Source organism: Musa acuminata, chromosome BXJ3-6 (assembly GCF_036884655.1).
Source record: "Musa acuminata AAA Group cultivar baxijiao chromosome BXJ3-6, Cavendish_Baxijiao_AAA, whole genome shotgun sequence".
Lineage (NCBI taxonomy): Eukaryota > Viridiplantae > Streptophyta > Magnoliopsida > Zingiberales > Musaceae > Musa > Musa acuminata.
Window position 1 is genome coordinate 12,629,579 of NC_088354.1, and position 22,397 is coordinate 12,651,975.

A 22,397-nucleotide genomic window follows, 5' to 3' on the forward strand; every position below is an offset into this window, starting at 1 on the left:
TCACTAAAATTAAAACCCACGAGAAAAATGATTTCTTTATGACTTATTCTGCCTTTTCAGTTGCTAAACTACTGTATCGTTCGTTATTGAGTCATGTTGGGGTCACACCACAGCATCATCCAGTAGAATAATTGGAAGGGAAACCTCTACTACACGTGCATTCCACGTGACGTGATCCGCCCCTTGTTTCTGGAACGAAGACGGGCGCATTCGTGTCGGCCCAGTATTGGCATTTGGGCCGCCGATCAAGCCTGGGAACGCAAGCTGTCGATCGAGGTTTTATGGGTCCGGAGCACCTATATATATGCCCTCCGCTGCGTCGGTTTCTTTCCTCGTTTGCGTACTCGCCGAAGCGGTTTCCTTTGCGTTGCGCTCTCGGTTCAATTTTGGGCGGAGGCGCATCGCTCGTCATGGCGAAGGGAGACGACGCGGTGAGGCGGAGGAAGAACAAGACCGGCCGCAAGCGGATGCGGAACAGCGTATCCGTCGTGTCCGCCCGCGTCGCCGCCAAGCGCGCCGCAAGACCGGGAATCGCCGCATCTGCGTGGTCCTTCTGATGAACATACGCTCGCTTCTCTTGGATGCGACCCCAGTTCGATCGCAATCGGCCTTTCTCTGGTGTCCTGCTTCTCACATCTTGTGTTTCGTGCAGGGGATGTGCTTTAGCCTCCCGACGCCTGACGACCCCTTCAATGATCGCCACGGGATGGAGACGCAGCAGAAACCCAGCAAGAGTGTGTCACCTCCTCCCCTCTCCGCCACCGAGGAGAGCAAGAATCAAAGGTGTGATGTTGCTGTGAGAGCGGAGCAGCGTGCCAGCGAAGGTGGTGGCGTCGGCAGCGACTGAGACTGGGACTATGGTTGGTCTACCAAGTTCATTATGATGTGCTTGAACGCCATAGATGGCGCGTGGAAGGATCGACAAGCAGCGCCTGATGGTAGCTTGGATGTTGCTCTTTTCGCCTGCCACTGGGGTGTTGATTTCTGGAAGTGTTGTTCTTCCGGCTCGCACATCATCGACACCAGTGGGTCTTGCCCTACCACAGAGCAGGTCGCTTGGTTGGTGTCTACAGATTCTGATATCATTACGAGGAAGGAGATGCAGGGGCATGTCGTTCCCAGTCCCTTCCTTCTTTTCCTTGTGCCAACGCGGGAGAAGGCTGCCCAGGTCTTTATCTGCTGCCTTTTGTTTCGATAACTCTACCAATTATTGCTGTCTATAAATCACGGCACTCTGGTTATTGCCACAGCCTGATTTGCTTGTGCCTTTGACTTGTATTTATGTTCAGGTAAGGTCAGTGTGCAAACCACTCAAGGCCCTAGGAATACACAGTAAGCTTGCATCCTGATGCACCATTGGATCGCCAGGTTCAGGGGTAAGCAATTGCTTGGGCTTTTACTTCTGTGCTGCTGTTTAACTATGTGCTTTTGGATGCTTATACTAGAAAGAACTGCAACAAGACGAAGATCAAAGTAGTTGTGATTTAGTACATAAGGAAACTAATATCAAGGAAAAGGGCTTCTTGTTTTAAGCAGCGATTTAAAAAGCGCTAGGTGTCAAAAGACGCTAAAGTCCAAAAACACTCGAGACGAGCAAAGCAAAATGCTCTAAACTATTAAAATATAAAAATATATAATATTTTTAATCTAGTAAGCAAAGATTATTTTGTATAGTAATTAATAATCTACTATTAATAGTATATTTACTGTTAATAGCAATTTGAAGGGAAGAGTAGAAACCGATAGTGAGAAGTTACGGTGAGAAGTCGTGGTGAGAAGTCGGCGGACAATAGTCGCAGCGGCAGCAGAGTTGTGGATAGCAGGAGGCAATAGACAGTAGTGGAATTTGTAGAGTCGCGGACAGCAGGAGGTAGTGGACAGCGACAACAACGGTAGTGGAGTCAGGGACAGCAAGAGGCAGCGGAGTCGCATCGTGGACAGCAACAGCGATAGCGGACAGCAACGGCAGACAGCGAGACTTGATCTGTGACAGAGGAAGACTCGGAGGCAATAGGAGAAATCATCGGCGGCTAACACAGAGGGAGAAATCGTTGGCTTCGAACGTAGAGGGAGAAAGCGTAGGGTTGGGAGTCATGGTCGCGTGCAAGTTTTGATATAATTGCATGCGTTACTTGGTTCAACTAACGTAAATTTAACCGAATCAGACTTAAAAAGTTTGGTTCGGTCACCTTATATCAACCAGGCGCTCGCTCGAAGTGCCCGACGCCTGGGTTCGGGCAAGTGCCCAGGCGGCGCCTCATTGAAGCGCGTCGCTTGGCCCTTAAACGAGGTGGTCAGACCTCGCCTCACCTCGCCCGAGCGCCTAGGCGAGCACCTTTTTAGATCACTGGTTTTTAGGAAGCAACTGTGGTCCCCAAAAATTATGAAAACAAAATCTTCCTTCTTCAACAAGTTACTGAATTTAGCATACCAATTCTGGAACGGATGATTTTTCACAGAAAATGAGATTGTTCTCACAAAGTAATTCTAAGAAGAAATATGCGAAAGAAGGAGGAAGTTTATAGAAATGAGTGAGAGAGAGAGAACAGAAAAGCTAAAGCCCCACTTTACATACTTGCAACCTGCACAATGACTAGTAAGATATGATGTTTGATAAGAAGATGCTCTTATCATTGGAAGATTACAACTGATAGGATTATTATTCTCACATTCCATTCATCCGGATGAATCTGATAGCTAAGGAAAACAATTACATAAATTCAAATAAATATTTGTTTAACTTAGATGTGTTTTATAATTTTATGACTGTACAAGGTTTTCGAAAGAAGTTAAAACAACTAAGCTGATGATCTTGAGAATATAATACCAGAAAGAGCAAAGGTTCCCATCATTGTGAGGTTTCCACACATGCAAAATATCATTCAAATTATAAAAGGTTTCCATAGGCAATGTCATTCAAAGAAAATCTTTACTATTTTAGTATTTTATTGGAATCGGATCAGGCATTGTCGGACAAGCCTCGAGATATTGGGTCATTGGTTGAACTAGGTTTGATAAAAAAAATTAAAAATTAAATATTAAAATTTAAAAATAATAAATATAACAGAAATATGTGTGAAATGACCTGATGAATCCAAATAACTCATTGGTCGAGCAAACATAAAAGTGTGAATTCTTATAGGAGTTGGGCGATGACGAGAGGGAGAATTGAGAAAAAAGAGGGTAGTTCTAAGAGTCCAAAGGAGAGAAGTTGATAATAGGAGAGATCGATGACAAGAGATAGAGGGCAAATGACTACAATGATCGCTGCAATGAAAGAGGATAGTAGTGCAAGAGGAAGATGGAGGTGAGATGATGACATCAGAAGTGAGAGTATGGACCGGAGTGATAGAAGGAGAGGATATTAGCTAGAGAGAATGAAGGCGATGGTGTGGGAGCGCATGATAAGGGGATGAGATGATAGCAAATGCAATAATGTTTTCTTCTCTTTCAACTCTGTAATAAAAAAAAGACTTATATGCCACTGCAAAAAATAAAATATTTTATTAACATATATAAAAATAAATATATTGAATCAAATGTATCCGTATATATTTTAATTGAAGAATTGTTTTTATTGATGAATTTCTAAGAAATATACAAATGCATCATCGATCTTGTGAATATTGGACGTCATAATGGAATGGGATATGGAGAACTTTTGCATGTTTGCTTTCATGTATAGAAGATGCATTCAGTTGTTGTTAGCATTATGGCTGTTACGGATATATTTGAGAAGACTTCATTAAGTTTTCTTCCAAGACGACTCATTATTGGCTACAAGTTCAACAAGTTGCATATGCCTCGATTTTCTTAATTATTGAATGAATACTCCTGTAATGTTGGATATGTTGTTTACAGCAGGAATTCAGCACATATTTGTTCAGTAGCAATCAAGAACTAGGACGTCGTATTTGTGAATTTTGCTTGAAAAGTATGGTGCCACTTGAAAATGATTTTTCTTTTTACTGTCTTATTTCACTTTAGGAATTCAATAATGCTTTCAAGTTTGTTGTTTCTAGCGTTTTGCAACTTGTCCCTCTTTCTACATAAGGTCATCAGTTAATTACGACTAACTGCCACTTTTCTTAGTACAGTTTGAGAAGTTGCAAGCCTGAGTTTCTTGTATCTACTCCAGAGAGGTTGCTTGAACTTGTTTCCCTCAAGGCAATTGACATCTCTGGCGTATCACTATTGGTAAGCACATTTTGTGTTTTCAAATCTATTGCACTCATGCTTCATAATTTTCTTTATATTAAAATATATTCACAAGTATCTAATCATTCTATGGCTTGCATCTAGATTTTTTAAGCATGCTTGCCATTCTATCTGGTTATTATTTTGTTGATTGCTCTAGGTCAAAAATTTTATTATATATATTTTTTTAAATAAGTTAGTTTATTCATAATCCCTTCTTTCATAAGTGAAATTACTTGTAAAAGACTCTTTTATGTTGTTGTTTTTGTGTTTGTTATTGCTATTTATCTATCTAAAATTTATGTATTCCTTTGTTTCTTGTAGGTACTTGACGGATTCAACACCTTCCTCGATCTTGGCTTCGTGGATAAACTTAATTCTGTCAGGGAAACTATATCTGGAAATCCACAAGTCGTTCTCTTCAGTGATTGCTACGGTGAAGTGTTCACGTCGTTTGCCCAAAATATACTTTCAGGACCAGTTACAAGACTCTGTCAGAGCGATGTCGTAAGTTGTCAAAGTGCATTCATATCACAACTAGTGCACTTCCATACAACACAAGAAGAAAAAGTAGCTAAGGTATATTCATGAATAATTTCTCACAACATTTTTTCTTTCTTACCATTTCCCATGAGCCCTAGTTATGGTATATTATTTGGATAATGGATTACAATTCTACTTGAAAGGCATGGATGAGTACCTGCCCTTTTATCGTTTTGCCAGCAGTTTAGTTTATCAGGCAAAATAGTGTCATTTTTAAAATTTGTATTTCATGATTTCCTATTTTTTCTGCTGACTCCAGCAATGTTTCCATTATTTTTTTTTTCACTCTTTATTGTTGCAGATCAAACAAATTATTACCGGAATATTCAGCAGTGAAGTTCCAATACCTGATAAGATCCTACTTATATCAAGAAGTGCAAATAAGTTTCAGATGTTGAGATCTTCCCTCGAAGAAGAAGGTTATGAGATATCCGAAGACTCTTCATGTGCCTTTTCTATTATTATCTCTGACAGGTAATATATGACCTATTACTTTGTATTTTTGGATTTACATTTTACCAACACAAAATGGTTTAGTGAGATTTTGATCCTATGTTACATTCATCATGCAGCCCTATGTTTATACTGTTCAATCGAACAACGTAATCCATTTGTTACTGTCAGCACGCAAACATTTGTCTTAGATAATTTTTGTGTGGGAAATAATCTGATTTTTTTTTTTAATCCAGCAGAAAGGCACTAAGAGTCTTCGCTACGGAATGTGAGAGTTTATACGAGGAAGATCTGGAGGAATTTGGTACTACCATATTCATGGATCTTCCGACCTCGATCGAAGACTATGTACACGTTCTCACGACGATGGCACGCCATTCAATTACTGGTGCTTTGCATAGTTTCTTCTGTAAAGGAGATGCCGCTCTTGCTCAACCCTTAGTCGAGGTACTCATGCAGTGTGGTCAGATGTTGCCTGAGATCCTTCAAAATATATGATTATTCGGGTTAAAGATTTATTTTCCTCTATGAACAGATACTACCAACGGTTATCGATCTCATTCTCATTCTTTACTTGCTCTGTTTTTTATATCTTCGCTCATGTTAATAGTGGAACACATTAATTAGTCATGCCCTTGTGACCAGTGATGGATGTGTAAGACTCTGTTATTCTGTTTTATATGTTTTTAGTGGATGCTTTTTGTGTTGGCAAAACCAAATTACATAAAACTTGTAGTGCGGTTTTTTCCCCCAAACAACCGATTGATATATTCTCAACAAGTTTGATATGACATCAAATTGGCATGCAATTTTTGTTAGAATTTCCCTTGCAATTCTCTTTCTGGATTACCAAATATGCTTGTTAGAAATAAGTTAAATTCCATTAGAACATCGTGTATGATTTTGCTTCTCTATATATATATGATGACTACAGCTAACACTTGTAGTCACCGGCTGGATTGCATCAGCGTACTCGAATAAATGATTACGAGTACAGTCAAATGTTATTGTGTGTTTGTGACCCATTCATTCCTTGTCGGCTCCGTGCTCGTAGCTACGAAGACGACTAGTGGCGTAGGGTTCATAAAGTCTACCTATAGTGACGGCGTCATTACGTCGAACAGCATGTTATCTTAAACAGCAGGTGATGGCTGACCCATGGCGAATAGTCTTTGTTTTCGTTTATCAGAAATAACCACGTGTGGTTGTTCACTCGTGAACAAGACACCGATGAATGGTCAAGAGCTCACGTGTTTTACCTAACCGTCATCACAGTGTTGCATATTTGATTGGGTCATTTTTTTCTCTGGTCTGTTGAGGTAGGAAGAAAAATGATTTTGATGATGTATCCTTTTATCGTTATCCATGTCATCACCATCAAGCATGTAGTCGATCGGAATCCATCAGAATAAGGAGATCAAAATTTCAGGGAGAAGAGAGAGAGTGAGAGAGATCCTCAGTATTTTATATCATATAATAAATATTCTCTCAGAGTATAAAAATTATATCATCGTATACAAATTATATCGTCTTGATTTAGTGAAACCATAATGGGTTTACGATAGGAATAAAATAATTAATCTTCCTTAGTGTCATATGCTAGCTGTACACACACACATAATGATTTAGTGAAACCATAATGGGTTTACGATAGGAATAAAATAATTAATCTTCCTTAGTGTCATATGCTAGCTGTACACATACACACACAATCTCAACCACAAGTCACAACCCATTCCTGCGTGTCATGCGATCACATTAATTACCAAGTAGCTACACACACACACAAGTCATAAAAAGAAAAAGGTGATGTCGCCTCCTTTTTCTTCTTATGGAAAATGGAACCGACATCTCATTTGCGTCGTCCGAGGACAAATTGGGATCATCGAGGGAGAGCGACATTGGATCTCCAGGTTCTCCTTTCTCTTTCCCCTCTTCTTTCTTCTCTCTCGGCTCTCCCTCGGCTAATATCACCCAGTAGCGGGTGGCGACAATCGAAATCGACCGTACTAACTAATTTAGGGTGGTAACGGGGCGAAAGCAGCCTCAATTGTACGATCCGCGTATCGGTTTATTAGCGAACCGATACGTACCGCTCGGTACGGGCAATATTATTTGAAATTAAAATCCTTGGTTCAGCGTTGTATTTTTTATTTGAGACTAGATTTAAACCCGTCATTGATTGTTTCTTACTTGAAGGGATTACCACAATTTTGGTCTCAGCGTATAAGATCCTTTGTTTTCTCATTAGAATCAAGTATATATTCCTATTGTTTCACCCTCTTGATTCTTTGCCTTGGTCACGAGGATTTGGAAGTGAGGACCCAATTGCTGGTCACGAGAAAAATTCCTATACTTGGGTTTTTTAGGAATTCATGACAACCCAACAATTGTTGGCTGATATGCATGTAAACAAAATGAGTTTCACATTGTCGATAAGGAGTTTCAGCAACTCTGTTACTGTTTCATAGAAAGGTTTAATACTCTTAAGCTCAATAGGAACTTACAACTATGCTTTACGATGTTTTGTTGTGAAAGGTACATAGCTAGCAGAAACTTATCATGTATCATAGGATGGAAGGTAAACTCCTCTTAAGGAGGTGCAGATTTTTGGGTGTTGAGCTGCATAGAATTTGATATGCCTCGTCTTTGCGGCCTGATATGTCTCGATATAATTTTAGTTTGGATGTACTGCTTTGCATCCATTTTTGGTATGTAAGATGTTGAAACACAGAAAAAATGGTTAGTACACATTTGATGACACTGCCAATAGGATGGTTGCAGAATGACAAGCAAGGATTACTATATGGGAACTGTTGAAGAATTTGATATATCAGCTGTCTCTTCCTGGGATTGATCAGGTTTTGCAGGTTGTTTTCATTTGTAACGGATGGGTGATTTAAAAGGAAAGAAAGGGAACAAAAAGTAAATGATGCAAAGGACTTCTAAGGGTAGATCAGCATGCTCAATTATTGCATGTGCATATAAAGAATTGATAATTTTCTTATTTTAAAGTGCAAAAAGCTGTTCTGATAGATGATCAGTTAGAATAATATTGTCAACTTGTAAATACTCGTTCCTATGAAATGCTTTAGGATGTCGTGTCCGTTACAGAAACAGTTACCAAATAATGGTGAAGAACTTGGCATCACCAAAGAAATGGTTTTTCTAGTCTCTCAGAATGTTTGAATATATTATTATAAAGAATTTAGTTCAAACTAAGAGCACCTTTTCATGAATTTGCTTGGCAAGACTTAAAAAAGCATTCGGACATGTGGAGTTAGAAAAAGAAACTCCAGATAATTGTTACTTGAAAAACAAATCTAGAAATTTGAGTTTGACAGTCATAATCTTATGTTCATTATGGTTACCAAATTGCAATCCATTTTTCAACATTATTGAATAGTAAGTTAATGCCAAGGAACTCTTTAGTCAAGGATGCAAATTGACCGTTGATTTGGAAACAAAGATCAATATAATATATTAGTCAATTTGATATATAACAGCATTATTAGCTTGCTTTAAATTCAGCAATGGGTCAATCAACATCACAATTGTACGCACATAAAATGCACCAGGATGTTTATATTCTTATGTCCTGTTCTATGCCCTGTTGCTATGATTTAGATACCAAAATGGTTTATTCCAGGGGCATACTCTGGTATATTTTACCTTACCATGGCACTGCACCTGTTGGAAATGGATTGTTTTGAATGGGCAGGTACTTAATAAACGGGCTACAATGGCATAGTAAGATACCTTAATTCCTGCTTTGCTTTATTTGGGCTAGAAGTTTGATCTTGAAAATTTTACTTTTGTTTCGGACGATTGTATGATTGTCATTACCTGGTTCAGGTCCTCCTTCGGTTGCAATGTTCACCCTTTATTATCCACTTTCCCGCCTCCACTTGATGAGAAAAGCCAAAGCTAGAGTCCAAAGTTTGTACATTAATAGAGGTCTCATTTTTTAAGTGTTTCTAGAATGTCAGGCAAGATGGGAATCTTGGATCACCTTCTTTACATCATGTCATGGACGCTTAACTAATTTCTATTGAAATTCATCATTTTCCAGATAAATATGCTTTATATAGTGTTTTGTGTTTTTTCTGAAGTTCTTCGAACATATTGAAGAATTAGTGTTTTTTGTATAGGTAACATATATGCGTTTAAAGTCAAGACGTGGTTGGCATTTGTGGCAAACAATTTTGCATACTTTGTGCCACCATTACATCTTTTAGCTATTCTCTCATTATATATTCCTATTGACTCTATGCATGTTCATTTACGGTATTTTAACTTCAATTTTATTGGTTGTAGACACAATTTCTTGTTTGTTAGATTGGATGGGACCTTAAATCAACAGCAAAGGGAAAAAGTACTCAACAAGTTTGCTGAGAATACAAATATATTGGTCAGATGCTTTCACTTTATTCATCATAATACTTTGTTAATTATTTCATGTGGTCATGCATTTGGAGTGACTTTGTTTATTACTACAGGTACTTCTAATGTCACTGAAGGCTGGTGGTGTTGGAATAAACCTTACGGCAGCAACTAATGCCTTTCTTATGGTATGGGAGGTCATCAATTTTCTAATGCAGAGATTAAATCTCATATTATAGAGAACTGCTATGAGTTTTGATGTGTCATCCTTTTTGGAGGTTACAGTTTCTTGAAAATGTTGTATATGTAATTATGTATCATGATGAAGGAACTCAGAAAGCCATGCATGATACTAGTCATCGCGACTATTAATTTTTTAGGTAATCACTCATCAGAAAATCACAGAACATAAAAACTGTCATTATGCTTCTGTTAGACTTAAGATATGTCACAGAACGTTCAATCATTCTGTTTCACTATTGGTGTTAGTTATTGGAAAAATACAAAGCTCTTTTACTTGAGTTGTTTGTTTATGTGAACTCCAACAGCCTTTCCAAACTTCCTGTCTGATAAGATTAGCATGTGCCATGCATCATGGAATTATCATGTTGTGATCATTTGTATTTGCATCATCATGACCTGTTGTTATTGCAGTGAGCATAAGCTATTTACAACATACAGATTGTTAAGAACCATTGTATATTTGATCAGTTAATATTGGTAATAAAAGAGGTCTTTCGTTTGTGCTCCCGAATTCATGTGGTAATGTTTGTCGTTGTCTTCTATTTTATAGGGAACCGTGGAAGAAAGAATGGAAATGGTACAGGCTCGAAAGCAGAGGATGATATTTTGACAGGGGAAGCAGAAAGAATTAGGCGTCGTAGGGGCCTCTTTGCTCTTCGGGATGAGCCAGAGGTGGCTCGTGTATGGCTGCCTAATATTGACTCCCCTGGATTGGCAATGGCACGAGCCTTGGGGGATTTTTGTTTGAAGAATTTTGGTTTGATTTCTGTGCCAGAGATTTCATATAGATGCATCACAGAAAAAGATGAGTTCATCGTCTTGGCTACTGATGGGGTAAGATGGATAATGATTTCTCTCTGTTTCTGTAGCAGCCAACCAAAACACCATGTACTTATTGTTGAATGGCCTCTTTATAGTTTCCGAATGAGCATGACTATGCTACTGCTAATGCTTTTGCACATTATGTCAGGTCTGGGATGTCTTGTCCAACAGAGAGGTGGTAAAGATTGTCAGTACTGCTTCTGCAAGGTCCTCCGCAGCTCGTATTCTTGTTGAATCAGCAGTTAGGGCATGGAAGCTCAAGTATCCAACCTCGAAGATTGATGACTGCGCTGTGGTCTGCCTCTTCCTTGGTATAGATTCATCCAACGATTCCTCCGTTGCCAAGGCCGGTGAAGTTGGTGTACCACTGGATGTCATCGAGATTGGCCACGACAAACAAGAACCTGCACGGCCAATTTGTCTGAACCAATCTGGCACGATCAGAGCTCGCACTACAAATTATCAGGATAAGGAAGCAACAAAAGACCATGTCTAGATCTCAGTCACGTCAAGAACCTCCCGCTGCAGTGACATCTGAGTGCAGGGTGATGACGGGGGTGCTCTAGAGAGTTTGTGCCAAGTGAATACCTTAATGATGCTGCCAAAGTTCATTGCAGGGAGGAAGCTGTCAGCAACCGGCAGCTTAATTAGTGTCCGTGGGCTTGTTAAAGATGTCAGCGGTTGGAACTCTTTGTTTTCGATGAGAAGAGCAGCCCGACTATATTAGAATGTCCAGGTGTTCTCTCTCGTGTGATCTCTCCTATATGTCAGTGTGTTGGATTGCATTTTTTTGTTTGTACAACTTCAACTTGTTTACTATAATTTGTTCTATTTGTCATTTGAGATTTGAGAAATCTACCATCTTAACCATGTCAAACAATACGATGTTTATTTATTTATTTGTTTTGGTATCTCATGGTTTACATGAGTTGTACGAGTAATTATATTGCCTTTCCACAAAACACACTGTCATGTATCATTTCAGTTGAAACGAGTTGAGTACCTGAAACCCTTTCTTCAAACACATTATCATGTACCATTTGTGTAAGCATGAGTTGAGTTCCTGGAAGAACAAAGTATATTTTCAGCTTGCAGATAATAGATCACTTTTCTTGATCACTAAGTTGTCACAAGATGTTGGAAGATGGCAGACACTGCTGAATACAGTCAGTCGTAGAGGATCTATCATAGGCAGAGTGTGACTTGAAAGCGACAGTGAGTGGTCAATTCTGAAAGCAGGGGAAACACATAATTCAAGTAACAAAATATTTGAGGTTCTTCTATTTTCTTATCAAAATTAAGTACAAGGTGTTGGAGTTTCTTTTACATATCAAATATGGATCAAATAATTATTTTATAAAATCAAAATCGAATTTTGATCCAAAAATAAACTTAATAGATTCAAAACAATGGATTAAGAATGTTTCCATAAAATTTATTAAATCCATTATAATATACATAAAATCCTACGACAATTAAGAAACATATTAACACGGAAACGTACTTGATGAATCCATTAGAGTATTTTCTGAATTAATTGATGATTTGATAAGTATCATTAAGAACTTTAGATTTCTCCTTGACAGGTGAAGAGAAGCTTCATTAAATAAGGATCATAACCTTATTTATAGTCATAACTGATGAATCTACAATTATGATTATATTCATAATTAATGAATATGCAATTATACCTCAAGAGTTTCAGATTCCTAACTTATCTCGTCATTAAGTTAGAAATATGACTGATGGTATCCACACAATTAATTTTCATAATAATAATTATGTCCCTTAGCCAAATAACTTTACTTTAATTAGATCATTTTAATTTTGACTAATAAAAAATAATGGCTTAACATATTTAATTATACATGTGTGACCCTTAAAATTCTAACAATCTCCCACTGAGTCACATATGTATCCTTATAAATATGTTATATTTTATGAGCTCAAAACTGTTGCCATTATTAAACAGGACATATAAAATAATCTCGTCCATTGGCCATATTAATATAGAACTAAAGCGGTCTTCACTATATCAATCATAGCTAAACTCATTAATGATTACTAATATTAACATAACCAAATGACATAGATTAATTATGAAATGTGTAGCATGAAAATTACATAAATGTGATATGTACATGTTAATTTTCAACTGGTCCAACTTTATCTTTACGAGATCATTAATAACTTTAATAGCCATAATGTATAAAGTATAATAAACTGAAGCTTTATTTCTGATCAGAAAATATTTGTACAAATACAGAATCTAGCATAGAACATATAACAAACATATGACAGACTCCCACTAAACTAAAGTTTTCTCAAATTCTGATATACCCATATGAGCAATATGCTCATGAAAGACCTTGGGCGGTACACCTTTTTTGAAAGGATCTGCCAACATAAAGTTTGTTCCCAAGTGTTCTATAGAAATTTATTTATTTTGTACCCTTTCTTTCATAATTAGGAACTTGATGTCAATATGCTTTGACTTAGTCGAGCTCCTATTGTTGTTGGAGTATAAAACAGTTGATTTATTATCACAGTATATCTTTAGTGGTCTTTCAATCCCTTGTACTATTTGCAACCCTGTGACAAAATTCCTCAAGCAAATTCCATGATTGGATGCCTCAAAACATGCTACAAATTCTGCTGCCATAGTGGCACAAGCAATAAGAGATTGCTTGGCACTATGCCAAGAAATCGTCGCACCAGCCAACATATAAATGTAGCCTGAAGTGGATTTCCTACTATCTTGGCATCCAGCAAAATCGGAGTTAGAATACCCAATGATCTCCAAATAGTATGATCTCTTATATGTGAGCATATAATCTTTTGTCCTCTTTAAATATCTCATGACTCTTTTAGCTGCCTTCCAATGATCCATTCCAGGATTACTTAAGTATCTATCTAACACTCCAACAATGTACGCTATATCCGGACGCGTATAAACCTGTGCATACATTAGACTCCCTACAGCTGATGCATAGAGAATCTTCTGCATTTCTTGAGTTTCTAAATTTCCTTTAGGGTACTAATTGAGACTGAACTTGTCTCCCTTTGCGACAGGGGTGTCTCCTGATTTGCAATCCTACATGCCAAACCTTTTGAGTACTTTATCGATATAGCTCCTTTGTGATAATCCTAGAATACCTCAAGATCTATCTCGGTGTATCTGGATTCCTAATACAAAAGAGAAGTTACCAGGATCTTTCATCTCAAAATTTCTAGATAGAGATCTTTTGGTTTCTTGCAATAAGCCTATATTATTTGTGGCAAGCAGAATATCATCCACATATAATATCAGGAAAATAAATTTGCTCCTACTGAATTTGTGATACACGCAATCATCAACAGCATTCATCTCAAAACTAAATGAGTTAATTACTTAATGAAATTTGTGGTATCACCGACGGGATGTCTATTTTAGTCCATAGATTGATTTTATCAATTTACAAACCATTTTCTTTGGGTCTCCTGACACAAAGTTTTCTGGTTGTACCATATAAATTATTTCATCAATGTTTCCATTGAGAAATGATGTTTTAACATCCATCTGATGAAGCTCTAAATCAAAATGTACGGCTAGAGCCATAATTGTCCTAAAAGAGTCCTTCGTTGAAACCGGTGAGAAAGTCTCTTTAAAGTCAATACCTTCCTTTTGAGTAAAGTCTTTTGCCACAAGACGTGCTTTATACCTCTCCACATTACCTTTAGAATCCCTTTTGGTTTTAAAAATCCATTGACAACTAATGAGTTTTACACCATCTGGTAATAGGACAAGTTCTCAAACTTTATTGTCTTGCATGGACTTATACTCTTGATTCATTGCTTCAATCCACTTATCCGAATTAGAATCCTCCATGTCTTGACGGAAGTTGATTGGATCATCTTCCATTATACCACTACTTTCTTCATGTTCCTGGAGAAATACCATATAATCATCTGAAATGGCACTTCTCCTTTCCCTAGTGGATCGTCGCAAAGGTGCTGGCTCTTACGGCACAGATTCTTGAGGATGTTGAGTTTGTTCCTCATGAATAATTTCCTCATACTATATGGGAGTTGAAATGACTATATCCTTTTGAGGTACATATTTTGCCATATTAGTGGTAATTATATGAATCGGATCAGACTGAATCAATTCTTCCTCAAAGGTAAAGTCTTTAATCTTATCTCTCCCCCCAAACTCAATATCCTCAAAGAATGTAGCAATATTTCTTGATTTGGGATCATAAAATTTATACCCCTTAGATCGCACAGAATAACCAATAAAGTAACTACTCACTGTTTGGGATTTCAATTTATTTTCATTAGGCCTATAAGGCCTTGTCTCAGCTGGACAACCTCATACATGAAAGTGTCTTAGACTAGGCTTTCTCCGAGTCCAAAGCTCATAAGGTGTTTTTGTAGTTACTTTAGTTGGTACTCTATTAAGAATGTAGGCTGTAGTTTTTATTGCTTCTCCCCAGAGTGACTCTGGCAAAGTTGATTGAGGTATCATACTTCTTACCATGTCCTTAAGTGTGCGGTTTCGTCTTTCAACTACACCATTTATGCTAGGTGACCCAAGCATTGTATACTAAGAAACAATTCCACACTCCTCTAGGTATAAAGCAAATGGTCCTAGATGTTGTTCACTTGAGCCGTCATTTCTGTCATAAAATTCCTCTCCACAGTCAGATCTGACGCTTTTTATCCTTTTGCTGAGTTGATTTTCAACTTCAGCTTTAAATGCTTTGAACACATCCAAAGACTGAGATTTTTCATGTATTATATACAGTTATCTATATCTAGAGTAATTGTCTATGAATGATATGAAGTATTGTTGACCATTCCATGAAGGTGTAGGAAATGGTCCACAAATATCTATATGTATCAATTCTAAGACGTCTGTAGCTCTATATGCACCTGATCTCTTAGGTTTGGTTTGTTTACATTTAATGCATTCAACACAAACATCTAAACCTGATAAGTCAATGGGATCAAGAATCCCTTCTGACACAAGTCTTTCAACTCTATTTCTAGAGATATGACCCAAACGTTTATGCCATAATACACCAAAATTTATAATTTTACATTTAGTACCTCGTAATTCCGCATTCAAAGATTCATGATAGGATGCTATAGTATCAAGTAAATATAGATTGTCAAGTCATAAGTGAACCAGTTCCAATCATATTTGAATTTAAAGACAAAGTAAACTGATTGTTTCCAAATGAACAAGAATAACCAGATTTGTCCAAATAAGAAATAGAAATTAAGTTTCGTCTGACAGTACAACAAAAGTGTCTTTCAAATCCAAATAATATCCAGTACACAATAACAATCTAAATGTACCTATAGCTTCCACATCTACCCATTTTCCGTCCCCCACATAAATGCTTCTCTCAACATTATTGGGCCTTCGGTAGCTTAAGCAACCTTGCATCGATACACTGATGTTAATTGTTGCACCGGAGTCTAACCACCAAGTGTTTCTAGGTACTGAAATTAAATTGACTTCTGAACAAACCAAAGTAAGGAATGTTCCCTTTTTAGCATGCCAAGCATGATATTTAGCACAGTCCTTCTTTAAATGCCCAGATTTCTTGTAAAAGAAACAAATATCATCCTTATTTTGTTTCTTCTGTACTGGACCCTTATCAGCCTCATTCTTTCTAGATTTGTATTTTCTTTTCTTGCCCTTAAAGTTGTTTTCATTTAGAACCGGTACAAGTTAGCAGATATTTTTACAAAAGAACCTAAATAAGAGAACAACATACAACCATAAATTATGCTCATATTTATTACCAAAAACTTAAGTAAATTCAAATAATGATTTAACCCATCTCAAAATACCAAGTGCAATATTAGTATCTTGTCTTTAGACTTCAATATTAATTGCTAGTGGTAGTCTTGTTGTAATGATCAAACACTGATAATAAGGCATGTCAAATAAGAAACCCATCTTTGGATTGATTTATCATTTACATGTATAACTTTATAATTGTCACGTGTTTACTATTACAAGTATGTATAAAATCCTACCAGTGATTAACCTTCCTTTGAGCCAGGTAATTATAGCATGGATATAAATACATAATACATTTAATATTTTCATGAGAAATATTATATATGAGAGGTCACTTTGGCGACTTCATATATTAGATTATTCAATCTAATATTAAATAATCACTAATTGAATTTGAACCATATTAGTCAAATTAGCTTGACCTTAATTTATTGACTAAAAATATTTAAAGCATGTAAATCATTCAATTTATGTTAACAAACAACTTTATAGAACCAATATTATGTTTAAACCAACATAATATTATAATAATATTATTAAACCAACATAATATTTCAATAATATCTAATTAATTAAATTCATATTAATTAGATAAAATCCAAAAAAGAATTTAAAAAATTTATGCCTTGTAGTGCAAAAAATGAATTTGCATACCGATGAAAAGGAAAAGAGAAAAAGACATTTTAAAATTGAAGTGATATAACATCAGAAAAAGACACTAAATTGAATGTGAAGCATAATATAACATAATTACATAAAACCTTCATATTTTTGGATGATAGAACCAAATCACTCTAAAATAGCATGATTACATAAAACCATCATCTTTCCATGATAGAACCAAATCACTTTAAAATACCAATGAAAACATCATTAAAATACATGAAAAACAATCCTAGATGTTCATCAATTATTGTAGGAGGGCTCTGATACCGTTTGTTGGAGTTTCTTTAACATATCAAATATGGATCAAATAATTGTTTTATAGAATCAAAACTGAATTTTGGTCCAAAAACAAACTTAAATCCAAAACAACAGATTAAGAATGTTTCCATAAAACTTATTAAATCCATTATAATATGCATAAAATCCTACAACAATTAAGAAACATATTAATACAGAAGCGTACCTGATGAATTCATTAGAGTATTTTCTGAATTAATTGGTGATTTGGTCTTCCAATTGCAAGTATCCTTAAGAACTTTAGATTTCTCCTTGACGGGTGAAGAGAAGCTTCATTCGATACTGTAACCGGGGACCATAATCTTATTTATAGTCATAACTGATGAATTTATAATTATGATTATATTCATAATTGATGAATCTGTAATTATGCCTCAAGAGTTTTATATTCCTAACTTATCTCGTCATTAAGTTAGAAATATAACTAATGGTATCCACACAATTAATTTTCATAATAATAATTATGTCCCTTACTCAAATAATTTTACTTTAATTGAATCACTTTAATTTTAGCTAATAAAAAATAATGACTTAACATATTTAATTATAATCCTTAAAATTCTAACACAAGGAATATGAATTGATAAATCACTCGAAGCAGATGCCCTGTTAGCTTGACATATATTCCAAGGTGTGAAGAAACTATATTACTTGTCCCTTGAATTACTCGTGTCAGACTGTATGATACATCAATACCCTTTTTTTTATTATATTTTTTGGTCGTTGTCAAATGATATAAGTTAGCTTACCGTCTGATGTATGGACACCATATTGGCCAATATGATATGATGAGCTCACCGTATGAAAGTTCTTTTTCCGTAGGATCTCATCGACACGTTTCCGATTCCGAATCCAAGGCGCAAGTTTTACGTGGCAACGGAAACTACATGTCCGATTCCATTTAGGGCTAACTCCCGACATAATCCGATTCCATTTCCGATTCTGAGACCGGCATGGGTATAAATAAAGCTGCTCCCATTGGTCAGAAAGCCCGGCTGGCACAGGGGAAGTGCGAGAAGGCGGCGACGATGGAGGAGGGCCATCTTTGTTCTGACAGTGTTGCTTGGTTTCTCTATGCTAAGGTAAAGGCGTGGAGGCCGGCGTCGGAATCGTGTAGGCTATTGGCTCCGGTGGTGATCAAGCTCCACTACACTGTGTTGCACTTTCATGGAGGTCAAGTGATGCAGGAACCGCCGTGCCCCTACCACTGCTACGTGTTCACTCTCGGCGAGTTCCTCCACCATGAATCTCGCCGCCGGGCGATCTCGTTCCTTCTCTTTCACGGAGGCGTCTACGGCCGTGATTTCCTTGCCGCTAGGCAGTTGGAGGAAGAACTCTTCACCTTCTGCAATGATCCAGTTGAGTTGGCTCTCCGCATGGGCAGAGGGATCGAGATCACCTTCGGCCTACGCTTCTACCGCTACTCGATCATGGAGCCTTCTTTCGACGAAGGCGTCGGCGGGGGTGGGGGTTTCGGCGGTGTGCCGGCGTCGTCGGATGCGGTGAAGGAGCTGGCGGTCGTGAAGTATCAGCGTGGAGGAGATGTCCGAGAGCATAGTTGCATGATCTGCTTCGAAGAGTTCGACGAGGGCGTCGAGGTGACGCGGATGCCATGCATGCACGGCTTCCATGGCGGCTGTCTCACTCGATGGTTGGAGAGCAGCCATCTCTGCCCTCTCTGCAGATACGCCATGGCCGCTTCCGCTGGTCCCTGAAGCGCTTCTCGTCTTCATCAGTCTTCTTCCCGAGATTCACGGCCGACTTCTCTCGCAGAGTCCCTGTAGATATTAGCGTATGGTGTTCCACATATACATTGGTGAGTACTCGGAGCAAGTTATTGGGTCCTGTGGAGTCTCGAGTTGCAAGGTGCATTCATGTGGGTGATTGTGAACGGTGGGGAACTCAACAGCGAATAGATTGTTCTTAAGAGTTCACGCTCCTTTTCTCTCTCTTTTGGACGAATTATATCTGACCTAAACCAATCATGCACACATCTTCTTATATATGAATCCATAAAATTTATAATCAGGTGCTAATGTGAATAAACTATTACACGTGCACTTGTGGACATCAAATGCTGGTAAGGAGTTGGCTTTTCATTTAGTAAGTCTGTAATAAGGTATACCTGAGAAAGTTGCTTCACATAGTGACAGTTTTGGTAATCTGGATTAATGAGAGAATTTTCCCTTTGATTGTTGTTGTCATGTAGGCTATCCAGGATGCTCTTTTGTGTCTTGTAGGAGTTGACTAGATTCTATGTCTTGTAGGATTTGACTATATATTATGTGTTAAATCTTGATTGATTAAAAATAATAATATTTATATCGTATTCTACTTAAGTTAGAGTATTATCCGATAGTGGATCTCGATTAAGTTACATAGGAAATATGTAAGTGTTACTTTAGTTATTTTTTTTATCTTTGATGAACTGTTCGTATAGACCTGCGATATACAAAACCTTATCAACCAGTCGTCTATTCTTTATGTTTGAACATACCTTACGAGGGGCTTGTATTAGATTTGATAACTCTATTTTTCTTAAATCATTTAGTCGATGGAGTTTGCCAGCAATTGTCCAAACACAAAGCCTCTAACCTATAATTTGCATGAATTTTCTTATGCCGAGAGGAAATACAAAAACATTAACTACCTTGGTATCTTAGAACTCCTAGTAGCATAAGATTAGATGAGGTTTTGAGATATGATCCATGATGTTAGGACTTTGCACATGATGGACTAGACTTGGATCATTTATCGGACAATCATTCTAAGCAAGTAATGTATGCCTATTTCATTTGTTAAATGAAGTGTTTTCCTAAGTTATGGTTGTGTGATCTTAAGCCATGCTTGGATGAAGTAATAACGATAGTTTGCTCACATAATCGTTTGTTCATAAATCTTTTTTTTTATTTTTTTTTTCTGTTCTAGGTTCTTCGTGAAGCTTGTGAGATTTTAAAAGATTGACTATTTATGGAGTTTTTTATGGTCATGGTCGAAATGGCCATATGGTGGCGAGGAAAGTGAGAGATATTCTCCCTCTAAAGTTGCTTGCCAGTTGTGAAGTATATGTAGGTAACGATGAATGCAGAGAGAACAATATCAGTAGTACCAGAAGCATGAGTTCGGAGGAAACTTCATCTCTAACCTGTTTTTTCTTTTGTGGGTCCTAAGGGACCATAGGAGACTTCGAAGAGGCTGACTTTTACGGATGGACACGCAAGAATGCTGTATGACTTAGACAAAACCAACTAAGTCCATGACATGATGGTAAGAAAAGTGAGAGATATTCTCTCTCTAAAGTTACGTGCCAGTTGGAAAGTATATGTAGGTAATGACGAATGCAGAGAAAACAATATCAGCAGTACCAGAAGCATGAGTTCGGAGGAAATTTCATCGATGAACCTCAATGAAGAATCCAAAGCTTCTGTTGGGTTTGAAGAAAGAGTCAAGCATTCAGAAACATTGACAATATTGAAAGACTCGTTCCTAAAGGCTTTTAGAATAGTGGATAAAGAACTGAGACTGCATCCAAATATCGATTGCTTTTACAGTGGGACAACAGCAGTTACTTTGGTCAAGCAGGTTGGCTATTGGTCATTAACTTCCTATCATATTTTCTTTTTGAACTGATGAAGCATCTCGGTACAAGTTCTAGTTAATACAAAGCAAATTCTACTGTTTTATGTTGTTAATGTGGGTTTCCTTCATCTATAGGGTCAAGATCTTGTCATTGGAAATGTTGGAGACTCGAGAGCAGTGTTAGGCACAAGAGATCAACATAACACCTTGGTTGCAGTCCAGTTGACTGTGACCGTGGATCTTAAACCAAATATTCCCAGGATCTTTTTGTCTTTTGTTTATTCTTCTCGGATAGGATTTGATCTTAACGATGTTCGAACCGATCTTATCTTTGTTCAAAGCGATCCATTCGAATCTTTATGTCTTCGATAGATGATGAAGGAGCTTGCTCAATTGGATATGATTCCTCAAAGGGACCAGTTGGAGAAGATTGATTACTCTTAAAGATTGGTATTTCTGATTCTAGTTCAGATTGAGGGGGATCGGTTCTTCTAAGTATTCTAACCCATATACTATTTCTAAATATACATCTCATTTGATGAAATTGATTTTTATTTATAATGTTAAATCTATCTAGCTTTATAACATCTTCGTCAGATGGTATTGCAATATCGTAGGCATTAAGTATTCTAGTGATTATACTTATGCAAAAGGCATGTGCATCTATATATTCCATTTTTGACATTTGTTTGTAAATTTAGCTATTCTTCTTTTTTATGATGTTTAAATCTATACTGGATATATTTTTATACATTTATATACCAGTCATCTATAAGGGATGCCTATCGACCATTTTTGCTTTTTCTATTTATGGTCCTCCTAGTCAGAACCGAGTTCGTGGTGAGAATCAGAGGTATCTCACGTCCAAGATGCTGGGGTATCAAACTGATGTGCCAAGGTGACTCAAACTGAGTTGTTGAGGTGCGAATCAAAGACAGCTCTAAGATGGCTCAAGTCCAAGGTGCAAAAATACTCCGCTCTTTGACCTAAGGTCAAATTGACCAAACTGAACTGATACACTATAAGAACTGACTTTGGCCTTTGCTAAAGTGGATTATATACACATGTGATATCAAATATCTAAGATTGTTAATATTTGAGTGTTCATCCGAATCAAGGTAACATGAGTTGAGGGTGCCAATCGAGTCGAGGTAAAGTACTCTGAATCAGATGAAATGTACACCTAAGTGACTCGAGGTGGATACTACAAAATAATGAGGGTTCAGGAGTGTGTCTAGCAGGTCTTCTAATGCTCACCTTAGCAACGATTTTAATAATCGCTCGGGCGCTCGCTTAGGTGCTCGAACGAGATGAGGCGAGGCTCGAGTGCCTCATTTCATGTCTAGGCGCTTCGGTTCAAAGAGGCATCACCTAGACGCTCACCCGAGCCCAGGCGCTAGGTGCTTCGGGCGAGCGT

At 37.4% G+C, this 22,397-nt stretch overlaps 1 protein-coding gene and 1 pseudogene across 1 annotated transcript; both read left to right on the top strand.

Moving 5' to 3' along the window:
* Positions 1 to 410: 410 nt before the first annotated feature.
* On the top strand, positions 411 to 5,908 carry LOC135641348 (DEAD-box ATP-dependent RNA helicase 14-like; annotated as a pseudogene).
* Positions 5,909 to 10,341: 4,433 nt separating this feature from the next.
* LOC135641349 (probable protein phosphatase 2C 33) lies at positions 10,342 to 11,275 on the top strand. Its single transcript, XM_065156708.1, has 2 exons — positions 10,342 to 10,653; positions 10,790 to 11,275. Exons 1-2 carry the CDS (start codon positions 10,342 to 10,344, stop codon positions 11,135 to 11,137), a joined length of 660 nt encoding a protein of 219 aa, XP_065012780.1. The 3' UTR covers positions 11,138 to 11,275.
* The last annotated feature ends 11,122 nt before the right edge of the window (positions 11,276 to 22,397 follow it).